Source organism: Scyliorhinus torazame, chromosome 2 (assembly GCF_047496885.1).
Source record: "Scyliorhinus torazame isolate Kashiwa2021f chromosome 2, sScyTor2.1, whole genome shotgun sequence".
NCBI classification, from domain to species: Eukaryota; Metazoa; Chordata; class Chondrichthyes; order Carcharhiniformes; family Scyliorhinidae; genus Scyliorhinus; species Scyliorhinus torazame.
In genome coordinates this window covers 215,159,019-215,181,293 of record NC_092708.1, presented here as the reverse complement: position 1 = coordinate 215,181,293, position 22,275 = coordinate 215,159,019, and the positions used below count along the sequence as shown (strand labels likewise).

Genomic DNA, 22,275 nt, shown 5'->3' with positions numbered 1-22,275 from the left:
ACCTGCAAAACATTTGACACTATGGGGCAATTTAGCATGGCCAATCCACCTAACCTGCACAACTTTGTACTGTGGAAGGAAACCAGAGAATCAGAAGGAAACCCACACAGGCACATTGAGAAAGTGCAAACTCCACATAGTCACCCAAGGGCGGAATTGAACCGTGGTCCCTGGAGCTGTGAGGCAGCAGTGCTACCTACTGTGCCACCGTGCCACCCACATGGAACTGTGAAATTTTAGCCATTAGTGGAACATGGCTTAGAGAAGAGCAGAAATGGGATCTCAACATTCCTGGTTACAGGGTTTTCAGAAAATAGAGAGGGGGATAAAAAAGGTGGGTTGTCAATATTGATTAAAGAAACAATTATCGTCCAGACTGTGGAGATTTGGAAGACCGAGGGCGAAGGAATTTTCATATTTCTCCCCAGGGTGGCACAGTGGTTAGCATTGCTGCCTCACAGCTCCAGGGTCCCGGGTTCAATTCCGGCCTTGGGTGATTGTGCAAAGTCTGCACATTCTCCCCGTGTCTGCGTGGGCTTCCTCCAGGTGCTCTGGTTTCCTCCCACAGTCCAAAGATGTGCAGGTTAGGTGGATTGGCCATGATAAATTGCCCCCTGGTGTTCAAAAAAGGTTAGGTGGGGTAACTGGGTTATGGGGATAGGGTGGAGGTGTGGGTGCCCTTTCCAAGGGCCAGTTGAGAGTCGATAGGCCAAATGGCCTCCCTCTGCACTGTAAATCCTATGATTCTATGTGCACTGGGTGTACTCCCGGATTGACTTTTTTGTGGTGGACAGGGCGTTGCTGGCGGGGTTGTCGACTCGGAGTGAGCGGGTGAGGGCCGCCATTCAGTGTAAGTGGAGCTCAATGACACGGGGGAGGTCACGGCTGCCACTCAAGGCGGTGGTCGTGGCGGGTGGATTTTACAATTCGGGCGCATAGGGAGTAGGTGGAATGGGCAGAGATGGCAAGGCTGGTAGAGGAGATCCTGAGGACAGGAGGTATTCGGAGGCACCGGAGGCAGGGTTGTTGAAGGAGAGGCAGAGGCTCCAGATGGAGTTTGGATTAGTGCCCACGGGGAAGGCGGTGGGGCAGCTCCTCAGTGCCACAGGGGCAGTATATGAATATGTGAGAAGGATGCTGGCCACCACCTGAGGAAGCAAGAGGCGGAGAGGGAGATTGGCAGAGTAAAGGATGAGATAGGAAGGGTGGTGTTGGACCCAGTGGGGGTGAATGGGGCGTTTCCGGCTTTTTACAGATTATATGAGTCGGAGCCCCCGGCCGGGGGGAGGGAATGTGGCGGTTCCTGGATGGACTGGAGTTTCCCAGGCTGGATGAGGAGTTGGTGCTGGGATTGGAGGCCCTATCGGGTTGAGGGAGGTGATGGAGAGCATGGGGGAGATGCAGGCAGGGAAGGTCCTGGGCCCGGATGGGTTCCGGTGGAGTTTTTAAAAAGGTTTGGGGGAGTCCTAGGGCCATTGTTGGGGAGGCATATAATGAGGCTAGGGAGAGGGGGGGGAATTCCCCTCTACACTATCACAAGCATCCATCTCCCTGATATTGAAAAAGGACAAGGATCCGGAGCAGTGTGGGTCGTACCGCCCGATCTATCTATTGAATCTGGACGCCAAATTGCTGCCGAAGGTATTGGCTTCGCAAATCAAGGGCTGCCTCCCAGGGGTGATAGGGGAGGACCAAACGGGATTTGTGAAAGGGAGACAACTATCGGCAAATGTGAGGAGGCTGCTTAATGTGATTATGATGCCTTGGGAGGGACAGGAGGCAGAGGTGGCAGTGGCCATGGGCTGGAGAAGGCTTTCGACCGGGTGGAGTTGGAATACCTGTGGGAGGTGCTGGGGTGTCGACTGGGTCCAGTTGCTGTACAAGGCACCGGTCGCAAGTATACAGATGAACCGGGTGAGTTCAGGATATTTGGGCTGCATCGGGGGTCGAGGCAGGGGTACCCCTCTCCCTCTCGCTCTTTGCCATGGCAACAGAGCCACTGGAAAAAAGCGCTGAGAGTTTTGAGGATGGGGAAGGGATTGTGTGGGGTGGCGTCGAGCACAGGGTTTCGTTGCACGCGGACGACCTGTTGTTATACATTTTGGACACATTAGGGGCATTGGGGTCAATATGGGGAACTTGGAGGATTTTGGCTGGTTTTCGGGGTACAAGTTGAACATGGGAAAGAGCGAGGTGTTCCCGATTGCGACCAGAGGGCAGGAGGGGAGGTTAGGAGAGCTGCCGTTCAAGGTGGTGGGGGCGTGTTTTAGATACCTGGGCATTACCCCCAGTGACTCTCACCCATAGCACTCACCTTCACCAACACCCCAGTGACTCTCACCCATAGCACTCACCTTTACTAACACCCCAGTGACTCTCACCCATAGCACTCACCTTCACCAACACCCCAGTGACTCTCACCCATAGCACTCACCTTCACTAACACCCCAGTGACTCTCACCCATAGCACTCACCTTCACCAACACCCCAGTGACTCTCACCCATAGCACTCACATTCACCAACACCCCAGTGACTCTCACCCATAGCACTCACCTTCACCAACACCCCAGTGACTCTCGCCCATAGCACTCACCTTCACCAACACCCCAATGACTCTCACCCATAACACTCACCTTCACCAACACCCCAGTGACTCTCACCCAGAGCACTCACCTTCACCAACACCCCAGTGACTCTCACCCATAGCACTCACCTTCACCAACACCCCAGTGACTCTCGCCCATAGCACTCACCTTCACCAACACCCCAGTGACTCTCACCCATAACACTCACCTTCACCAACACCCCAGTGACTCTCACCCATAGCACCCACCTTCACTCTCACCCCAGTGACTCTCACCCATAGTATTCACCTTAACTATCAACCCAGTATCTCTCACCCATAGCACTCACCTTCACTATCACCCCAGTGTCTCTCACCCACAGCACTCACCTTCACTCTCACCCCAGTGTCTCTCACCCACAGCACTCACCTTCACTCTCACCCCAGTGACTCTCACCCATAGCACCCACCTTCACTAACACCCCAGTGTCTCTCACCCATAGCACTCACCTTCACTAACACCCCAGGGACTCTCACCCATAGCACTCACCTTCACTAACACCCCAGTGTCTCTCACCCATAGCACTCACCTTCACTATCACCCCAGTGTCTCTCACCCATAGCACTCACCTTCACTATCACCCCAGGGACTCTCACCCATAGCACTCACCTTCACTAACACCCCAGTGAATCTCACCCATAGCACTCACCTTCACTCTCACCCCAGTATCTCTCACCCATAGCACTCACCTTCACTCTCACCCCAGTGACTCTCACCCATAGCACTCACCTTCACTATCACCCCAGTGACTCTGACCCATAGTATTCACCTTAACTATCACCCCAGTATCTCTCACCCATAGCACTCACCTTCACTATCACCCCAGTGACTCTCACCCATAGTATTCACCTTAACTGTCACCCCAGTATCTCTCACCCATAGCACTCACCTTCACTATCACCCCAGTGACTCTCACCCATAGCACTCACCTTCACTAACACCCCAGTGTCTCTCACCCATAGCACTCACCTTCACTATCACCCCAGTGACTCTCACCCATAGTATTCACCTTAACTATCACCCCAGTATCTCTCACCCACAGCACTCACCTTCACTCTCACCCCAGTGTCTCTCACCCATAGCACTCACCTTCACTCTCACCCCAGTGTCTCTCACCCATAGCACTCACCTTCACTATCACCCCAGTGACTCTCACCCATAGTATTCACCTTAACTATCACCCCAGTATCTCTCACCCACAGCACTCACCTTCACTCTCACCCCAGTGTCTCTCACCCATAGCACTCACCTTCACTAACACCCCAGTGTCTCTCACCCATAGCACTCACCTTCACTATCACCCCAGTCACTCTCACCCATAGCACTCACCTTCACTCTCACCCCAGTGACTCTCACCCATAGTATTCACCTTAACTATCACCCCAGTATCTCTCACCCATAGCACTCACCTTCACTATCACCCCAGTGACTCTCACCCATAGCACTCACCTTCACTATCACCCCAGTGACTCTCACCCATAGCACTCACCTTCACTAACACCCCAGTGTCTCTCACACATAGCACTCACCTTCACTCTCACCCCAGTGACTCTCACCCATAGCACTCACCTTCACTAACACCCCAGTGACTCTCACCCATAGCACCCACCTTCACTCTCACCCCAGTGACTCTCACCCATAGTATTCACCTTCACTATCACCCCAGTATCTCTCACCCATAGCACTCACCTTCACTATCACCCCAATGACTCTCAGCCATAGCACCCACCTTCACTCTCAGCCCAGTGACTCTCACCCATAGGACTCACCTTCACTCTCACCCCAGTGACTCTCACCCATAGCACTCACCTTCACTATCACCCCAGTATCTCTCACCCATAGCACTCACCTTCACTATCACCCCAGTATCTCTCACCCATAGCACTCACCTTCACTCTCACCCCAGTGACTCTCACCCATAGCACTCACATTCACTATCACCCCAGTGACTCTCACCCATAGGACTCACCTTCACTATCACCCCAGTGACTCTCACCCATAGGACTCACCTTCACTATCACCCCAGTGACTCTCACCCATAGCACTCACCTTCACTATCACCCCAGTATCTCTCACCCATAGGACTCACCTTCACTATCACCCCAGTGACTCTCACCCATAGCACTCACATTCACTATCACCCCAGTGACTCTCACCCATAGGACTCACCTTCACTATCACCCCAGTGACTCTCACCCATAGCACTCACCTTCACTATCACCCCAGTGACTCTCACCCATAGCACTCACCTTCACTAACACCCCAGTATCTCTCACCCATAGCACTCACATTCACTATCACCCCAGTGACTCTCACCCATAGGACTCACCTTCACTATCACCCCAGTGACTCTCACCCATAGCACTCACCTTCACTATCACCCCAGTGACTCTCACCCATAGGACTCACCTTCACTATCACCCCAGTGACTCTCACCCATAGCACTCACCTTCACTATCACCCCAGTGACTCTCACCCATAGCACTCACCTTCACTAACACCCCAGTGTCTCTCAACCATAGCACTCACCTTCACTCTCACCCACAGTCACTCTCACCCATAGCACTCACCTTCACTATCACCCCAGTGACTCTCACCCATAGCACTCACCTTCACTATCACCCCAGTGACTCTCACCCATAGCACTCACCTTCACTAACACCCCAGTGTCTCTCACCCATAGGACTCACCTTCACTAACACCCCAGTGTCTCTCACCCATAGCACTCACCTTCACTAACACCCCAGTATCTCTCACCCATAGCACTCACCTTCACTATCACCCCAGTATCTCTCACCCATAGCACTCACCTTCACTATCACCCCAGTGACTCTCACCCATAGCACTCACCTTCACTATCACCCCAGTGACTCTCACCCATAGCACTCACCTTCACTAACACCCCAGTGTCTCTCACCCATAGGACTCACCTTCACTATCACCCCAGTATCTCTCACCCATAGGACTCACCTTCACTAACACCCCAGTGTCTCTCACCCATAGCACTCACCTTCACTATCACCCCAGTGACTCTCACCCATAGCACTCACCTTCACTATCACCCCAGTGACTCTCACCCATAGCACTCACCTTCACTAACACCCCAGTGTCTCTCACCCATAGCACTCACCTTCACTATCACCCCAGTGACTCTCACCCAAAGCACTCACCTTCACTATCACCCCAGTGTCTCTCACCCATAGCACTCACCTTCACCAACACCCCAGTGACTCTCACGCATAGCATCCACCTTCACTAACACCCCAGTGTCTCTCACCCATAGCACTCACCTTCACTAACACCCCAAAGACTCTCACCCATAGCACTCACCTTCACTCACACCCCCAGTGACTCTCACCCACAGCACTCACCTTCACTAACACCCCAGTGTCTCTCACCGATAGCACTCACCTTCACTCTCACCCCAGAGACTCTCACCCATAGCACTCACCTTCACTATCATCCCAGTGACTCTCACCCATAGCACTCACCTTCACTATCACCCCCAGTGTCTCTCACCCATAGTATTCACCTTCACTATCACCCCAGAGACTCTCACCCATAGCACCCACCTTCACTTACACCCCAGTATCTCTCACCCATAGCACTCACCTTCACTAACACCCCAGTGAATCTCACCCATAGCACTCACCTTCACTCTCACCCCCAGTGACTCTCACCCATAGCACCCACCTTCACTCTCACCCCCAGTGACTCTCACCCATAGCACTCACCTTCACTATCACTCCAGTGACTCTCACCCATAGCACTCACCTTCACTCTCACCCCAGTGACTCTCACCCATAGCACTCACCTTCCCTAACACCCCAGTGACTCTCACCCATAGCACTCACCTTCACTATCACTCCAGTGACTCTCACCCATAGCACCCACCTTCACTAACACCCCAGTGTCTCTCACCCATAGCACTCATTTTCACTATCACCCCAGTGACTCTCACCCATAGCACCCACCTTCACTATCACCCCAGTGACTCTCACCCATAGCACCCACCTTCACTCTCACCCCCAGTGACTCTCACCCACAGCACTCACCTTCACTATCACCCCAGTGACTCTCACCCATAGCACTCACCTTCATTAACACCCCAGTGACTCTCACCCATAGCACTCACCTTCACTATCACCCCAGTGACTCTCACCCATAGCACCCACCTTCACTAACACCCCAGTGTCTCTCACCCATAGCACCCACCTTCACTAACACCCCAGTGACTCTCACACATAGCACTCACCTTCACTCTCACCTCCAGTGACTCTCACCCATAGCACCCACCTTCACTCTCACCCCCAGTGACTCTCACCCATAGCACTCACCTCACTATCACCCCAGAGACTCTCACCCATAGCACTCACCTTCACTAACACCCCAGTGACTCTCACGCATAGCGCCCACCTTCACTAACACCCCAGTGTCTCTCACCCATAGCACTCACCTTCACTATCACCCCAGTGACTCTCACCCATAGCACTCACCTTCACTAACACCCCAGTGACTCTCACCCATAGCACTCACCTGCACTATCACCCCAGTGACTCTCACCCATAGCACTCACCTTCACTATCACCCCAGTGACTCTCACCCATAGCACTCACCTTCACTATCACCCCAGTGACTCTCACCCATAGCACTCACCTTCACTAACACCCCAGTCACTCTCACCCATAGCACTCACCTTCACTATCACCCCAGTGACTCTCACCCATAGCACCCACCTTCACTAACACCCCAGTGTCTCTCACCCATAGCACCCACCTTCACTAACACCCCAGTGACTCTCACCCATAGCACTCACATTCACTCTCACCCCCAGTGACTCTCACCCATAGCACCCACCTTCACTCTCACCCCCAGTGACTCTCACCCATAGCACTCACCTCACTATCACCCCAGACACTCTCACCCATAGCACTCACCTTCACTAACACCCCAGTGACTCTCACGCATAGTGCCCACCTTCACTAACACCCCAGTGTCTCTCACCCATAGCACTCACCTTCACTATCACCCCAGTGACTCTCACACATAGCACTCACCTTCACTAACACCCCAGTGATTCTCACCCATAGCACTCATCTTCACTATCACCCCAGTGACTCTCACCCATAGCACTCACCTTCACTATCACCCCAGTGACTCTCACCCATAGCACTCACCTTCACTATCACCCCAGTGACTCTCACCCATAGCACTCACCTTCACTAACACCCCAGTGACTCTCACCCATAGCACTCACCTTCACTATCACCCCAGTGACTCTCACCCATAGCACCCACCTTCACTAACACCCCAGTGTCTCTCACCCATAGCACCCACCTTCACTAACACCCCAGTGACTCTCACCCATAGCACTCACATTCACTCTCACCCCCAGTGACTCTCACCCATAGCACCCAACTTCACTCACACCCCCAGTGATTCTCACCCATAGCACACACCTTCACTAACACCCCAGTGACTCTCACCCATAGCATTCAGCTTCACTCTCACCCCCAGTGACTCTCACCCATAGCACTCACCTTCACTATCATCCCAGTGACTCTCACCCATAGCACCCACCTTCACTAACACCCCAGTGTCTCTCACCCATAGCACCCACCTTCACTAACACCCCAGTGACTCTCACCCATAGCACTCACCTTCACTCTCACCCCAGAGACTCTCACCCATAGCACTCACCTTCACTATCATCCCAGTGACTCTCACCCATAGTATTCACCTTCACTATCACCCCAGTGACTCTCACCCATAGCACCCACCTTCACTCGCACCCCCAGTGACTCTCACCCATAGCACCCACCTTCACTATCACCCCAGTGATTCTCACCCATAGCACTCACCATCACTATCATCCCAGTGACTCTCACCCATAGTATTCACCTTCACTATCACCCCAGTGACTCTCACCCATAGCACCCACCTTCACTCGCACCCCCAGTGACTCTCACCCATAGCACCCACCTTCACTATCACCCCAGTGATTCTCACCCATAGCACTCACCTTCACTATCACCCCAGTGTCTCTCACCCATAGTATTCACCTTCACTATCACCCCAGAGACTCTCACCCATAGCACTCACCTTCACTATCCCCCCAGTATCTCTCACCCATAGCACTCACCATCACTATCATCCCAGTGACTCTCACCCATAGCACTCACCTTCACTATCACCCCAGTATCTCTCACCCATAGCACTCACCTTCACTAACACCCCAGTGTCTCTCACCCATAGCACCCACCTTCACTCTCACCCCCAGTGACTCTCACCCATAGCACTCACCTTCACTAACACCCCAGTGACTCGCACCCATAGCACTCACCTTCACTCTGACCCCCAGTGACTCTCACCCATAGCACTCACCTTAACTATCACCCCAGTGACTCTCACCCATAGCACTCACCTTCACTAACACCCCAGTGACTCTCACGCATAGCACCCACCTTCACTAACACCCCAGTGTCTCTCACCCATAGCACTCACCTTCACTATCACCCCAGTGACTCTCACCCATAGCACCCACCTTCACTCTCACCCCCAGTGACTCTCACCCATAGCACTCACATTCACTATCACCCCAGTGACTCTCACCCATAGCACTCACCTTCACTCTCACCCCAGTGACTCTCACCCATAGCACTCACCTTCACTAACACCCCAGTGACTCTCAACCATAGCACCCCCTTCACTAACAACCCAGTGTCTCTCATCCATAGCACCCACCTTCACTAACACCCCAGTGACTCTCACCCATAGCACTCACCTTCACTATCACCCCAGTAACTCTCACCCATAGCACTCACCTTCACGAACACCCCAGTGACTCTCACCCATAGCACTCACCTTCACTATCAACCCAGTGACTCTCACCCATAGCACCCACCTTCACTAACACCCCAGTGTCTCTCACCCATAGCACCCACCTTCACTAACACCCCAGTGACTCTCACCCATAGCACTCACATTCACTCTCACCCCCAGTGACTCTCACCCATAGCACCCACCTTCACTCACACCCCCAGTGACTCTCACCCTTAGCACTCACCTTCACTAACACCGCAGTGACTCTCACCCATAGCATTCAGCTTCACTCTCACCCCCAGTGACTCTCACCCATCGCACTCACCTTCACTCTCACCCCAGTGACTCTCACCAATAGCACTCACCTTCATTCTCACCCCAGTGACTCTCACCCATAGCACTCACTTTCAATCTCACCCACAGTGACTCTTACCCATAGCACCCACCTTCACTAACACCCCAGTGACTCTCAACCATAGCACTCACCTTCACTTTCACCCCAGTGACTCTCAGCCAGAGCACTCACCTTCGCTCTCACCCCAGTGACTCTCACCCATAGCACTCACCTTCACTCTCACCCATGTGACTCTCACCCATAGCACTCACCTTTACTCTCACCCACAGTGACTCTCACCCATAGCACTCATCTTCACTCTCACCCCAGAGACTCTCACCCATAGCACTCACCTTCACTATCATCCCAGTGACTCTCGCCCATAGCACTCACCTTCACTAACACCCCAGTGTCTCTCACCCATAGCACCCACCTTCACTAACACCCCAGTGACTCTCACCCATAGCACTCACCTTCACTCTCACCCCAGAGACTCTCACCCATAGCACTCACCTTCACTATCATCCCAGTGACTCTCGCCCATAGCACTCACCTTCACTAACACCCCAGTGACTCTCACCCATAGCACTCACCTTCACTCTCACCCCAGTGTCTCTCACCCATAGCACCCACCTTCACTCTCACCCCCAGTGACTCTCACCCATAGCACTCACCTTCACTATCACCCCAGTGACTCGCACCCATAGCACTCACCTTCACTCTGACCCCCAGTGACTCTCACCCATAGCACTCACCTTAACTATCACCCCAGTGACTCTCACCCATAGCACTCACCTTCACTAACACCCCAGTGACTCTCACGCATAGCACCCACCTTCACTAACACCCCAGTGTCTGTCACCCATAGCACTCACCTTCACTATCACCCCAGTGACTCTCACACATAGCACTCACCTTCACTATCACCCCAGTGACTCTCACACATAGCACTCACCTTCACTAACACCCCAGTGTCTCTCACCCATAGCACTCACCTTCACTATCACCCCAGTGACTCTCACCCATAGCACTCACCTTCACTATCACCCCAGTATCTCTCACCCATAGCACTCACCTTCACTAACACCCCAGTGACTCTCACCCATAGCACTCACCTTCACTATCACCCCAGTGACTCTCACCCATCGCACTCACCTTCACTATCATCCCAGTGACTCTCACCCATAGTATTCACCTTCACTATCATCCCAGAGACTCTCACCCATAGCACCCACCTTCACCAACACCCCAGTGACTCTCACCCATAGCACTCACCTTCACTCTCACCCCAAGTGACTCTCACCCATAGCACTCACCTTCACTATCACCCCAGTGACTCTCACCCATAGCACTCACCTTCACTATCACCCCAGTGTCTCTCACCCATAGCACTCTCCTTCACTGAAGGAGAGTTATGAACCGATATAACTTTCTTGCCCATAGCACTCATTTCAGTGAAATACTCAACCCTGCTCCCCTTAGCTTTCGTTTGGAGTTATGCACCCTCTAACCTCCTCCATTGGTAGCCTTACTGTAACAGACCCAATAAATTTTACTTGGTAAAATACCCAGTAATTCTTCCTCTGAAATGTAAATGTTGGCGCTAAAGTCAATCACCAATGAACGGGCACAGGTTCTTTATAGCTGTTTTTTTGTTCCGGTGTAAAAGCTACTCATATGGTAGCAAGTGTCCAAGATCAAAGCAGATCTTTGTAGAGATTTTTCTAGCTGTGCTTAATATTGATTGGCCATGTACTTGATAATGGACATTACGATCCTAACACTCAATCAATACCCTTGTCACTGTCATATTATTTCATTTCCCCAGTAGAGGGAAGCATTGGACAACATTTATTGCTCATCCCTATCTCCTCAGAGAATGTGGTGCTGTCCTTTCTCTCTGAACTGTTGCAATTCTTGTGGTGATGGCACTCTCTTTGTGGTGTTGGGAATGGAATGACCCAACCAGAATGTCTTGTCATCCGGTAAATGGTTTTCTCAGACTTGTCAGCTTTATGTTTGTCCTCAGTACGAATTGGAGTCCTTGAAGCCGTTGGAAATGGTGTCTGTGCAGTAGCAGGTGTGTGTATGTTTGATCTTTTTTCATGCAATGTTGTGTTTTGATTTACGTTCTGTGCTTTTGATAGTCACCAGCTGTCCCCAATGTTTGTTGCACATTTTCTTGTTGCACTGTTTACCCAGAATGAGCTGTCTGTTCTTCACAAGATCTGTCTCTCTTGTTGTTCGCTAAAGTAAACAGATGCAGAAGTCGATCAGTTTTCTCCGCATGGAGCCTTTCCTCTGCCCTGATCTTTGCTGCATGGGAATATCACACAGTGACAAGACAATGTGCAGTTTGCTTCAGAAACTTTGCTGTATGATCCTTGTATCGCTGACACAACCCTGAATTCCTCGGATGTGAAACTGTCAACCCTCCGACTCTGGGGCTTTCCCTCGGGTTGTAGGATTGCAAACTTTGTTTTGGATACTTTGGTGCATTAGTTTGAATGTGGGGAATGTTGTTTGGAAGAAACCTGTGGTTCTGGGCCTTTGGAAGTTTATCAAAACCATCATGTGGCCCACCTAGGGTAGCGGCATTTCCTTGTCTCCTGAAGTAAAATTTATTTGAACCCCATTGTCTTGGGCAGGAAGACAGGATATTGAATGTTCTCAGGGTAAAGAATGGAAGTGGGGAGATAAATCTTTGTGACTGCTTCTTTTGTTCAGTTCCATAATGCACTGATCTCCAGGATGGACTGTTCACATCTCCTTTCCCAACTGCAGAATCGTTCATGTCCCAAGGCTAAAATGGAGAGAACGCCCCTGCCCCCATCACAAATAAATGATTGATATCTGAATTGAAACCTTCCGCATTCACATCACACTCCAGCTTTCCTGCTGATGGGATTCCATTAATTTACTCGGGTAGTCGTTAGAAGCTCTGGGTTAGAAGCTCTGGGTAGCGCCATTGCCTTCAGTGAGGTGTTGACCAGACATGTGAACCCATTGGGTTCATGACAGATTGGGAGCCACAGATGTGGAAATAAATGGACATGTGGTTACCCCAGCAACACGCTGAAGTTCACTGCACTGAATCGGTTCCTGTGTGCTTTTGACCAGTCATCTGGTTACAGGACCTGCTCAAAGCTTTCCATGTGGCTCGGAGTCATGGGGGTTACAGAGGGCGCTTCAATATTTAAACCACGGCATCTGGCCTCATGTCCAGGTATTTTACAGGGTCAGGAAGTCAAAGGATTCAGAGATCATTAAAGTAGAACTTCACAGGTAGTACGGGGAGATGATAGAATTATCACATGGACTGTAGATGGAATGGGTTTGAGGAATCGGAGACTCCGCCCAGAATGTTACTACTTTCTTACATTAATGTAAATAGTGTCGTCCTTCATCTGAAAAGGAAAAAGGAAAATATTGTCAATTAGCTACTATTTCATGTTTGGTTTGTAGTCAATGAGACAAAAAAAACTGTTGCTTCACTTGCATTACATCGACGAGATCATTGGTGAAAAGTGACACTTCCCTTGAGAGTGAGGCACAAACTGATGATGATGCTTTTCAATATAATTGTCAAGTAGCAGGGGAGAGGGGCAATGAGCAAGAACGAGAAAGAAGGGAAGAGAGTGCCGGACAAGAAGGGAAGGTGGGACGGCTAGAAATAGGGTGGGAAGAGGGAGTCAGGGAGGTGGCAGGGGAGGCGGGGAGGGAGAAAAAAGGCAAGAGAAGGAAGGAAAGTAAGGGAGAAGGCATGAGACAAAGCGTGAGAGAAACTAGGAGGTATATGCAGAAGGAGAAAACGGCAGGAGGAAGAGAAACGGAAAGGGACGAAGAGGCAGATTAAGAAGGACACAGTGGAAAAATGACGAGAGAGAGAAAACCAGGAAAGAGAGGTGGCTGGGGCTAGAGGGAGGAAATGAGGGACTGATAGAAAATGGAGTGTAGGTCAATGTTCATAGAGTAGGAATCATGAGGGCGGAGGAGAGAGCTAAATCAGACTACAGAGGTTAAGTGACACCCAAGAGAGAAAGAACCTGCAATAATACAGTTCCTTTCATTTCTACAGGATGTCTCAAAGCACTTTATAGCCAAGGAGTGATTGTTGAAGTGCAATCATTGTTATAATGTAGGAAACCAAACAGTCAATTTGGCAGAGTAAGATCCCACACACATAAGTGAAATTTAGAGTACCCAATTATTTTTCTTTTCCAATCAAGGGGTAATTTAGCATGGCCAATCCACCTAACCAGCACTTCTTTGGGTTGTGGGGGTGAAACCCACGCAGACATGGGGAGAATGTGCAAACTCCACACGGACACTGACCCGGGGCTGGGATTCGAACCCGGGTCCTCATCGCCGTAGTCCCAGTGCTAACCACTGCGCCACATGCCACCCCTTAACTTAAATAAGAGACCAGTTATTCTGTTTGTGATGGTGCTGTTTGGGGGGAGAAATATTGGACAGGAAACCAGAAGTGTTCCCTGATCATATTCAAAGTGTGAGCCTTTTACTGGGGTGGTCCACCGTACCATCTTGGTAACATGGAGCATTCACTGTGTGAAGAATGGTGGCAGGTAGTCCATTGATAATTCAGTTAAGACTACTTGGTCTGTAATTCCTTGTTTTATTTTTGGAGAGGGAAGTCCAATTTGTTACTCTACAGTTTTCAAGCAGGATCAATAAAACAGAGACTTTCTGATAAAAGTTAGAGGTGATAATGAGATTGAGAGGGATTTGTACAGTTGTTGGTGAGGCTACACCTGGCGTACTGTGTACAGTTTTGGTCTCTTAACTTAAGAGAAGATATGATTACATTAGAATCAGTTCAGAGAAGGTCCACTTGATTGATAGGTTATCTTATGAGGAAAGGTTAGACAGGCTGGGCCTCTACCCATTGGCTCAGAAGAATGAGAAGTGATCTTATTGAAACATATAAAATCCTGAGGGGACTTGACAGGGTGGACACTGAAAGGATGTTTCCCCACGCGGGAGAGACAAGAATTCGGGGACACAGTTTAAAAATAAGGAGTCTCCCACCATTTAAGATGGAGATGAGGAGAGATCTTTTCTCTCGAGGGATTGTTAGTCTGTGGAATGCTCTTCCCCAGAGCAGTGGAGGTCGGTCTTTGAATATTTTTTAGACTGAGTTAGATAGATTCTTGATTGACAAGGTGGGGGGGTGGGGTCAATGGTGGTGGGGAGGGGTTAGATAGGAAAGTAGAGTTGAGGCCCCGGTCCAACTGGCCATGATCTAGTCAGATGCTGGAGCAGGCTCGATGGAGATAGAATAAGTTTAAAGCAAGTGAAAGGGAGGAGGGTGGGAAAAAGGAATAAAAAGAAGGTTGGTGATAGGCTGGAAGGCAAGAAAGATTAACTGATGAAATAGTTGGTAGTTCAAGAGCCAAAGTGAGTGGTATTGAGACAAGTAAAGAAACAAAAGATGTGGCTTAACCAGGGCTTTAGCTGAAGCATGATTTCCATTTTCTTCTTTTTAGCCTTTTGGAATATTCTCGGTATCTGTTCCTGACATTTTAATGATCTATGTTGCTGAATCTCCAAGTCACTTTGGACTTCCGCTGCTTGTAACTTTTAACCATTTGGAAAGAATATGTTCTATCCTTTATTGATCCAAAGAGACCAACTGCTGCACTCTATTGTTGCTGGTGGCCACAGCTGCTGCCAATGCACCTGCCAGATGCCAAGAATCAACTTGGACTCCCCAGGCCACAGTCAGGTGCCAGGTATTGTGAGGTGGGGGTTGCAATGGAACTGGGGAGGGGGGGGAATTCAGAAACAAGAACATGAGGCGACTTTCAGTGGGCACTACCCCCACCCTTCCTGGAGCCCGAGGCTGGGACCCTTGTTCAGGCACTGAACACCTTTGACTGAAGGACACATCTCCCCTCCCACCCATTCTCTCCTCCTCCCCCACTCCGGAAGATAAAGGGTTTGGTTTTTGAGCTCTTTGTGTGGCCTTGCCTGCTGTGGGTTGCATCCTAACGCGCCTCCAAATCCGTCACCGAGGATTGAGGGTGGGCAGTAACTTCTGCCCTCGATGTGGGGTAGGATATGGGCAGCATTAGAGTCGTCACACCTCGAGGTAATGAAGTCACGGAGGAGGATTCCATCTTTTAAAATAAATTTAGAGGACCCAATGGGACAATAAACCATTGTAGCTAATTCACTGGCTCTGACTAGGAAGGAATGGATCCAGGCACGAGCAATCCAATTCAGCTAGATGAGAAAGAGAGGAATGGAGGGCGGGGTGGGAGACGGAGGTGCGGAGCGGACGAGGGTGGAGGAGGAGGGGGGGGGGGGCAGGGAGGGAGAGGGCGTGTGGAGGGGGAGGGCGCTGCAGAGGAGGAATGTAATATCCCGCATGGGAGCTATAGGCTGGGAATGCTCGTGTTCCCCATGCTCCTTGCGGAGTACAAGCTCCCCCGCTAAGGGTGGGGTATCTCAATTACCCACTGAATATATAAGATCGTCCAGTAAGGCACCGACCGAGCAGGAACCCGATCGGGGTACCAGGAACCCTGTCGGGTACCAGGAACCCGGTCGGGGTACCAGGAACCCTGTCGGGGCACCAGGAACCCTGTCGGGTACCAGGAACCCGGTCGGGGTACCAGGAACCCTGTTGGGTACCACGAACTCGGTCGGGGTACCAGGAACCCTGTCGGGTACCAGGAACCCGGTCGGGGTATCAGGAACCCTGTCGGGGTACCAGGAACCCGGTCGGGGTACCAGGAACCCTGTCGGGTATCAGGAGCCCGGTCGGGGTACCAGGAACCCGGTCGGGGTACCAGGAACCCTGTCGGGGTACCAGGAACCCTGTCGGGGTACCAGGAACCCGGTCGGGGTACCAGGAACCCTGTCGGGGTACCAGGAGCCCGGTCGGGGTACCAGGAACCCGGTCGGGGTACCAGGAACCCTGTCGGGGTACCAGGAACCCTGTCGGGGTACCAGGAACCCGGTCGGGGTACCAGGAATGGTATACTAATTGTTTATAAATAAAACTTTGTGATTTTAAAAATAGATTTAGAGTACCCAATTCTTTTTTTCCAATTAAGGGGACATTTTAGTGTGTCCAATCCACCTAGCCTGAATATCTTTGTGTTGTGGGGGTGAGACCCAAGCAGTACATGGGGAGAATGTGCAAACTCCACATGGACAGTGACTCGATGCCGGGATGGAACCTGGGTCTTCGGCACCGTGAGGCAGCAGTGCTAACCACTGCATACCGCGCTGCCCCTCTAAAACTTTCTTCTCATTTTTTTTTACTCGGTGTGGACTCCCTATGTCCTTATTAAACTGGTTTGCTGTCGACGCTGTGACCTACTCAACTGGGTCACCCCCTGATTTTCTGGACACAGGTTTGGATTTCTATGATTCGCCATGCCTCTGTTTGGGGGGTTAAATGCATTTGATGCCAGTGTTGAAGACTGGAACCAATACGCTGAACGAATGCGTTATTTCTTCCGGGCCAACAATATCAGGGAGACCAAGCACCAGACGGTCATACTGTTGACGGCCTGCAGATCGCATCGCTCGGGGTGGTCCGGAGTCTCATGTACCTGGCAATGCCAGATATGCAAACATTCGACCAGCTCGTGAGAACCGTGGCGCAGCACCTCAACAAAAGCCCGTCGATAATCGTTCAAATATATTGGTTTAATATGATTGAGAGGTCCACCGGTAAGTCCGTCACTGCGTCTGTGTCCTTATTAAAGGAGCGGTGTGGAGGAGGAGGATCAGTGTAGAAGAGGGGGGCGGTGTGGAGGGAATGGGTGTGGAGGAGGGGGGCGGTGTGGAGAGGATGGTTGTGGAGGAGGGGGGCGATGTGGAGGGAATGGGTGTGGAAGAGGGCGGAATTATGGAGGAGGGGCGGAGAGTATGGGTGCAGAGGATGGGGTGGTGCGGAGGAGGGGGGCATTGTGGAGAAGATGGGTGCGGAGGGGGGGTGTGTGAAGGAGGGGGGGTTGTTGTGGAAGGTATGGGTGCGGAGGAGGGGGGTGATGTGGAGGGGGCAGTGCAGAGTGGATGGTGCGGAGGAGGGGAGCAGCCTGAAGGGATGGCTGTGGAGGGGGGTGGTGTGGAGGGGATGGTTGTGGAAGGGGGATGGTTTTTGGGAGGGGAAGGAGTGGAGGGGGGCTGTGTAGAGGAGGAGGATGTGGAGGAGGGCAGTGTGGAGGGCAGAGTGGAGGGGTTGTGGAGGACGGCAGTGTGGAGGTGGGCTGTGTGCAGGAGGAGGCTGTGGAGGAGGGGTGGGTGGTGTGGAGGGGTGGGCGGTGTGGAGGGGGGGTGGTGTGGAGGGGGTGCGGTGTGGAGGGGTGGGCGGTGTTTAGGGGTGGGCGGTGTGGAGGGGGGGCGGTGTGGAGGGGGGGCGGTGTGGAGGGGGGGCGGTGTGGAGGGGAGGGTGTGGAGGGGGAGGGTGTGGAGGGGAGGGTGTGGAGGAGGGAGGTGTGTGGAGGGGAGGGTGTGGAGGAGGGAGGTGTGTGGAGGGGAGGGTGTGGAGGGGAGGATATGGAGGGGGAGGGTGTGGAGGGGGAGGGTGTGGAGGGGGAGGGTGTGGAGGGGAGGGTGTGGAGGGGGAGGATATGGAGGGGGAGGGTGTGGAGGGGGAGGGTGTGGAGGGGGAGGGTGTGGAGGGGAGGGTGTGGAGGGGGAGGATATGGAGGGGGAGGGTGTGGAGGGGGAGGGTGTGGAGGGGGAGGTGTGTGGAGGGGAGGGTGTGGAGGAGGGAGGTGTGTGGAGGGGAGGGTGTGGAGGGGGAGGATATGGAGGGGGAGGGTGTGGAGGGGAGGATGTGGAGGGGGAGGGTGTGGAGGAGGGAGGTGTGTGGAGGGGAGGGTGTGGAGGAGGGAGGTGTGTGGAGGGGAGGGTGTGGAGGGGAGGATATGGAAGGGGAGGATATGGAGGGGGAGGGTGTGGAGGGGAGGGTGTGGAGGGGGAGGGGAGGGTGTGGAGGGGGAGGATATGGAGGGGGAGGGTGTGGAGGGGAGGGTGTGGAGGGGGAGGGTGTGGAGGGGAGGGTGTGGAGGGGGAGGATATGGAGGGGGAGGGTGTGGAGGGGAGGGTGTGGAGGGGGAGGGTGTGGAGGGGAGGGTGTGGAGGGGTGGATATGGAGGGGGAGGGTGTGGACGGGAGGGTGTGGAGGGGGAGGGTGTGGAGGGGGAGGGTGTGGAGGGGGAGGGTGTGGAGGGGGAGGGTGTGGAGGGGGAGGGTGTGGAGGGGAGGGTGTGGAGGGGGAGGATATGGAGGGGGAGGGTGTGGAGGGGGAGGGTGTGGAGGGGGAGGGTGTGGAGGGGGAGGATATGGAGGGGGAGGATATGGAGGGGGAGGATATGGAGGGGGAGGATGTGGAGGGGGAGGGTGTGGAGGGGAGGGTGTGGAGGGGAGGGTGTGGAGGGGGAGGATATGGAGGGGAGGGTGTGGAGGGGAGGGTGTGGAGGGGGAGGATATGGAGGGGGAGGGTGTGGAGGGGAGGGTGTGGATGGGGAGGATGTGGAGGGGGAGGGTGTGGAGGGTAGGGTGTGGAGGGGGAGGATATGGAGGGGAGGGTGTGGAGGGGGAGGATGTGGAGGGGGAGGGTGTGGAGGGGAGGGTGTGGAGGGGGAGGGTGTGGAGGGGGAGGGTGTGGAGGGGAGGGTGTGGAGGGGGAGGATATGGAGGGGGAGGGTGTGGAGGGGAGGGTGTGGAGGGGAGGGTGTGGAGGGGGAGGATATGGAGGGGGAGGGTGTGGAGGGGAGGGTGTGGAGGGGGAGGATGTGGAGGGGGAGGGTGTGGAGGGGGAGGGTGTGGAGGGGAGGGTGTGGAGGGGGAGGATGTGGAGGGGGAGGGTGTGGAGGGGAGGGTGTGGAGGGGGAGGATGTGGAGGGGGAGGGTGTGGAGGGGAGGGTGTGGAGGGGAGGATATGGAGGGGGAGGGTGTGGAGGGGGAGGGTGTGGAGGGGGAGCATGTGGAGGAGGGAGGATGTGGAGGAGGGAGGTGTGTGGAGGGGAGGGTGTGGAGGAGGGAGGATATGGAGGGAGAGGGTGTGGAGGGGGAGGATGTGGAGGGGGAGGGTGTGGAGGGGGAGGATATGGAGGGGGAGGGTGTGGAGGGGGAGGATGTGGAGGGGGAGGGTGTGGAGGGGAGGGTGTGGAGGGGGAGGATATGGAGGGTGTGGAGGGGAGGGTGTGGAGGAGGGAGGTGTGTGGAGGGGAGGGTGTGGAGGGGGAGGGTGTGGAGGGGAGGGTGTGGAGGAGGGAGGTGTGTGGAGGAGAGGGTGTGGAGGAGGGACGTGTGTGGAGGGGAGGGTGTGGAGGGGGAGGGTGTGGAGGAGGGAGGTGTGTGGAGGGGAGGGTGTGGAGGAGGGAGGTGTGTGGAGGGGAGGGTGTGGAGGGGGAGGATATGGAGGGGGAGGGTGTGGAGGGGAGGGTGTGGAGGGGAGGGTGTGGAGGGGGAGGATATGGAGGGGGAGGGTGTGGAGGGGAGGGTGTGGAGGGGGAGGATATGGAGGGGGAGGGTGTAGAGGGGAGGGTGTGGAGGGGGAGGGTGTGGAGGGGAGGGTGTGGAGGGGGAGGATATGGAGGGGGAGGATATGGAGGGGGAGGGTGTGGAGGGGAGGGTGTGGAGGGGGACGATGTGGAGGGGGAGGGTGTGGAGGGGAGGGTGTGGAGGGGAGGGTGTGGAGGGAGAGGGTGTGGAGGGGGAGGGTGTGGAGGGGGAGGATATGGAGGGGGAGGGTGTGGAGGGGAGGGTGTGGAGGGGGAGGATATGGAGGGGCGGGTGTGGAGGGGAGGGTGTGGAGGGGGAGGATATGGAGGGGGAGGGTGTGGAGGGGGAGGGTGTGGAGGGGAGGGTGTGGAGGGGGAGGATGTGGAGGGGGAGGGTGTGGAGGGGGAGGGTGTGGAGGGGGAGGGTGTGGAGGGGGAGGGTGTGGAGGGGAGGGTGTGGAGGGGGAGGATATGGAGGGGAGGGTGTGGAGGGGAGGGTGTGGAGGGGGAGGATGTGGAGGGGGAGGGTGTGGAGGGGAGGGTGTGGAGGGGGAGGATGTGGAGGGGGAGGGTGTGGAGGGGGAGGATGTGGAGGGGGAGGGTGTGGAGGGGAGGGTGTGGAGGGGGAGGATGTGGAGGGGAGGGTGTGGAGGGGAGGGTGTGGAGGGGGAGGATGTGGAGGGGGAGGGTGTGGAGGGGAGGGTGTGGAGGGGAGGATATGGAGGGGGAGGGTGTGGAGGGGGAGGGTGTGGAGGGGGAGCATGTGGAGGAGGGAGGATGTGGAGGAGGGAGGTGTGTGGAGGGGAGGGTCTGGAGGAGGGAGGATATGGAGGGAGAGGGTGTGGAGGGGAGGATGTGGAGGGGGAGGGTGTGGAGGGGGAGAATATGGAGGGGGAGGGTGTGGAGGGGGAGGATGTGGAGGGGGAGGGTGTGGAGGGGAGGGTGTGGAGGGGGAGGATATGGAGGGGGAGGATATGGAGGGGGAGGGTGTGGAGGGGAGGGTGTGGAGGAGGGAGGTGTGTGGAGGGGAGGGTGTGGAGGGGGAGGGTGTGGAGGGGAGGGTGTGGAGGAGGGAGGTGTGTGGAGGGGAGGGTGTGGAGGAGGAAGGTGTGTGGAGGGGAGGGTGTGGAGGGGGAGGATATGGAGGGGAAGGGTGTGGAGGGGGAGGGTGTGGAGGGGGAGGGTGTGGAGGGGGAGGGTATGGAGGGGGAGGGTGTGGAGGGGAGGGTGTGGAGGGGAGGGTGTGGAGGGGGAGGATATGGAGGGGTAGGGTGTGGAGGGGGAGGGTGTGGAGGGGGAGGTGTGTGGTGGGGAGGGTGTGGAGGAGGGAGGTGTGTGGAGGGGAGGGTGTGGAGGGGGAGGATATGGAGGGGGAGGGTGTGGAGGGGGAGGATGTGGAGGGGGAGGATGTGGAGGGGGAGGGTGTGGAGGGGGAGGGTGTGGAGGGGGAGGATATGGAGGGGGAGGGTGTGGAGGGGAGGGTGTGGAGGGGGAGGATGTGGAGGGGGAGGGTGTGGAGGGGAGGGTGTGAACGGGGAGGATGTGGAGGGGGAGGGTGTGGAGGGGAGGGTGTGGAGGGGAGGGTGTGGAGGGGGAGGATGTGGAGGGGGAGGGTGTGGAGGGGAGGGTGTGGAGGGGGAGGTTGTGGAGGGGGAGGGTGTGGAGGGGAGGGTGTGGAGGGGAGGATATGGAGGGGGAGGGTGTGGAGGGGGAGGGTGTGGAGGGGGAGCATGTGGAGGAGGGAGGATGTGGAGGAGGGAGGTGTGTGGAGGGGAGGGTGTGGAGGAGGGAGGATATGGAGGGAGAGGGTGTGGAGGGGGAGGATGTGGAGGGGAGGGTGTGGAGGGGGAGGATGTGGAGGGGGAGGGTGTGGAGGGGGAGGATGTAGAGGGGGAGGGTGTGGAGGGGAGGGTGTGGAGGGGGAGGATATGGAGGGTGTGGAGGGGAGGGTGTGGAGGAGGGAGGTGTGTGGAGGGGAGGGTGTGGAGGGGGAGGGTGTGGAGG

General features: G+C 54.7%; 1 protein-coding gene and 1 long non-coding RNA gene across 13 annotated transcripts in view; both read right to left on the bottom strand.

Moving 5' to 3' along the window:
• Positions 1 to 591: 591 nt before the first annotated feature.
• LOC140395621 (uncharacterized) lies at positions 592 to 10,627 on the bottom strand. 12 transcript variants are annotated; one of them, XR_011936263.1, is made up of 4 exons: positions 9,530 to 10,627; positions 9,130 to 9,290; positions 7,603 to 8,687; positions 592 to 7,482 (listed from the first exon to the last, which is right to left on the bottom strand). It is a non-coding gene; the product is annotated as an uncharacterized lncRNA (long non-coding RNA). The 12 variants fall into 12 exon arrangements; XR_011936262.1 differs by lacking the exon at positions 9,530 to 10,627 and adding an exon at positions 9,370 to 9,448; XR_011936265.1 differs by lacking the exon at positions 9,530 to 10,627 and having other exon boundaries at positions 592 to 3,074; positions 3,515 to 7,482; positions 9,130 to 9,359.
• A 95-nt stretch (positions 10,628 to 10,722) lies between these two features.
• Positions 10,723 to 22,275, bottom strand: part of LOC140407148 (cytotoxic T-lymphocyte protein 4-like) — a 52,850-nt gene continuing 41,297 nt past the window's right edge. The window contains exon 3 of the mRNA XM_072494835.1: positions 10,723 to 13,188. Coding sequence (XP_072350936.1) covers positions 13,150 to 13,188 — 39 coding nt within the window. The 3' untranslated portion in view covers positions 10,723 to 13,149. The remainder of the gene's footprint in view (positions 13,189 to 22,275) is intronic.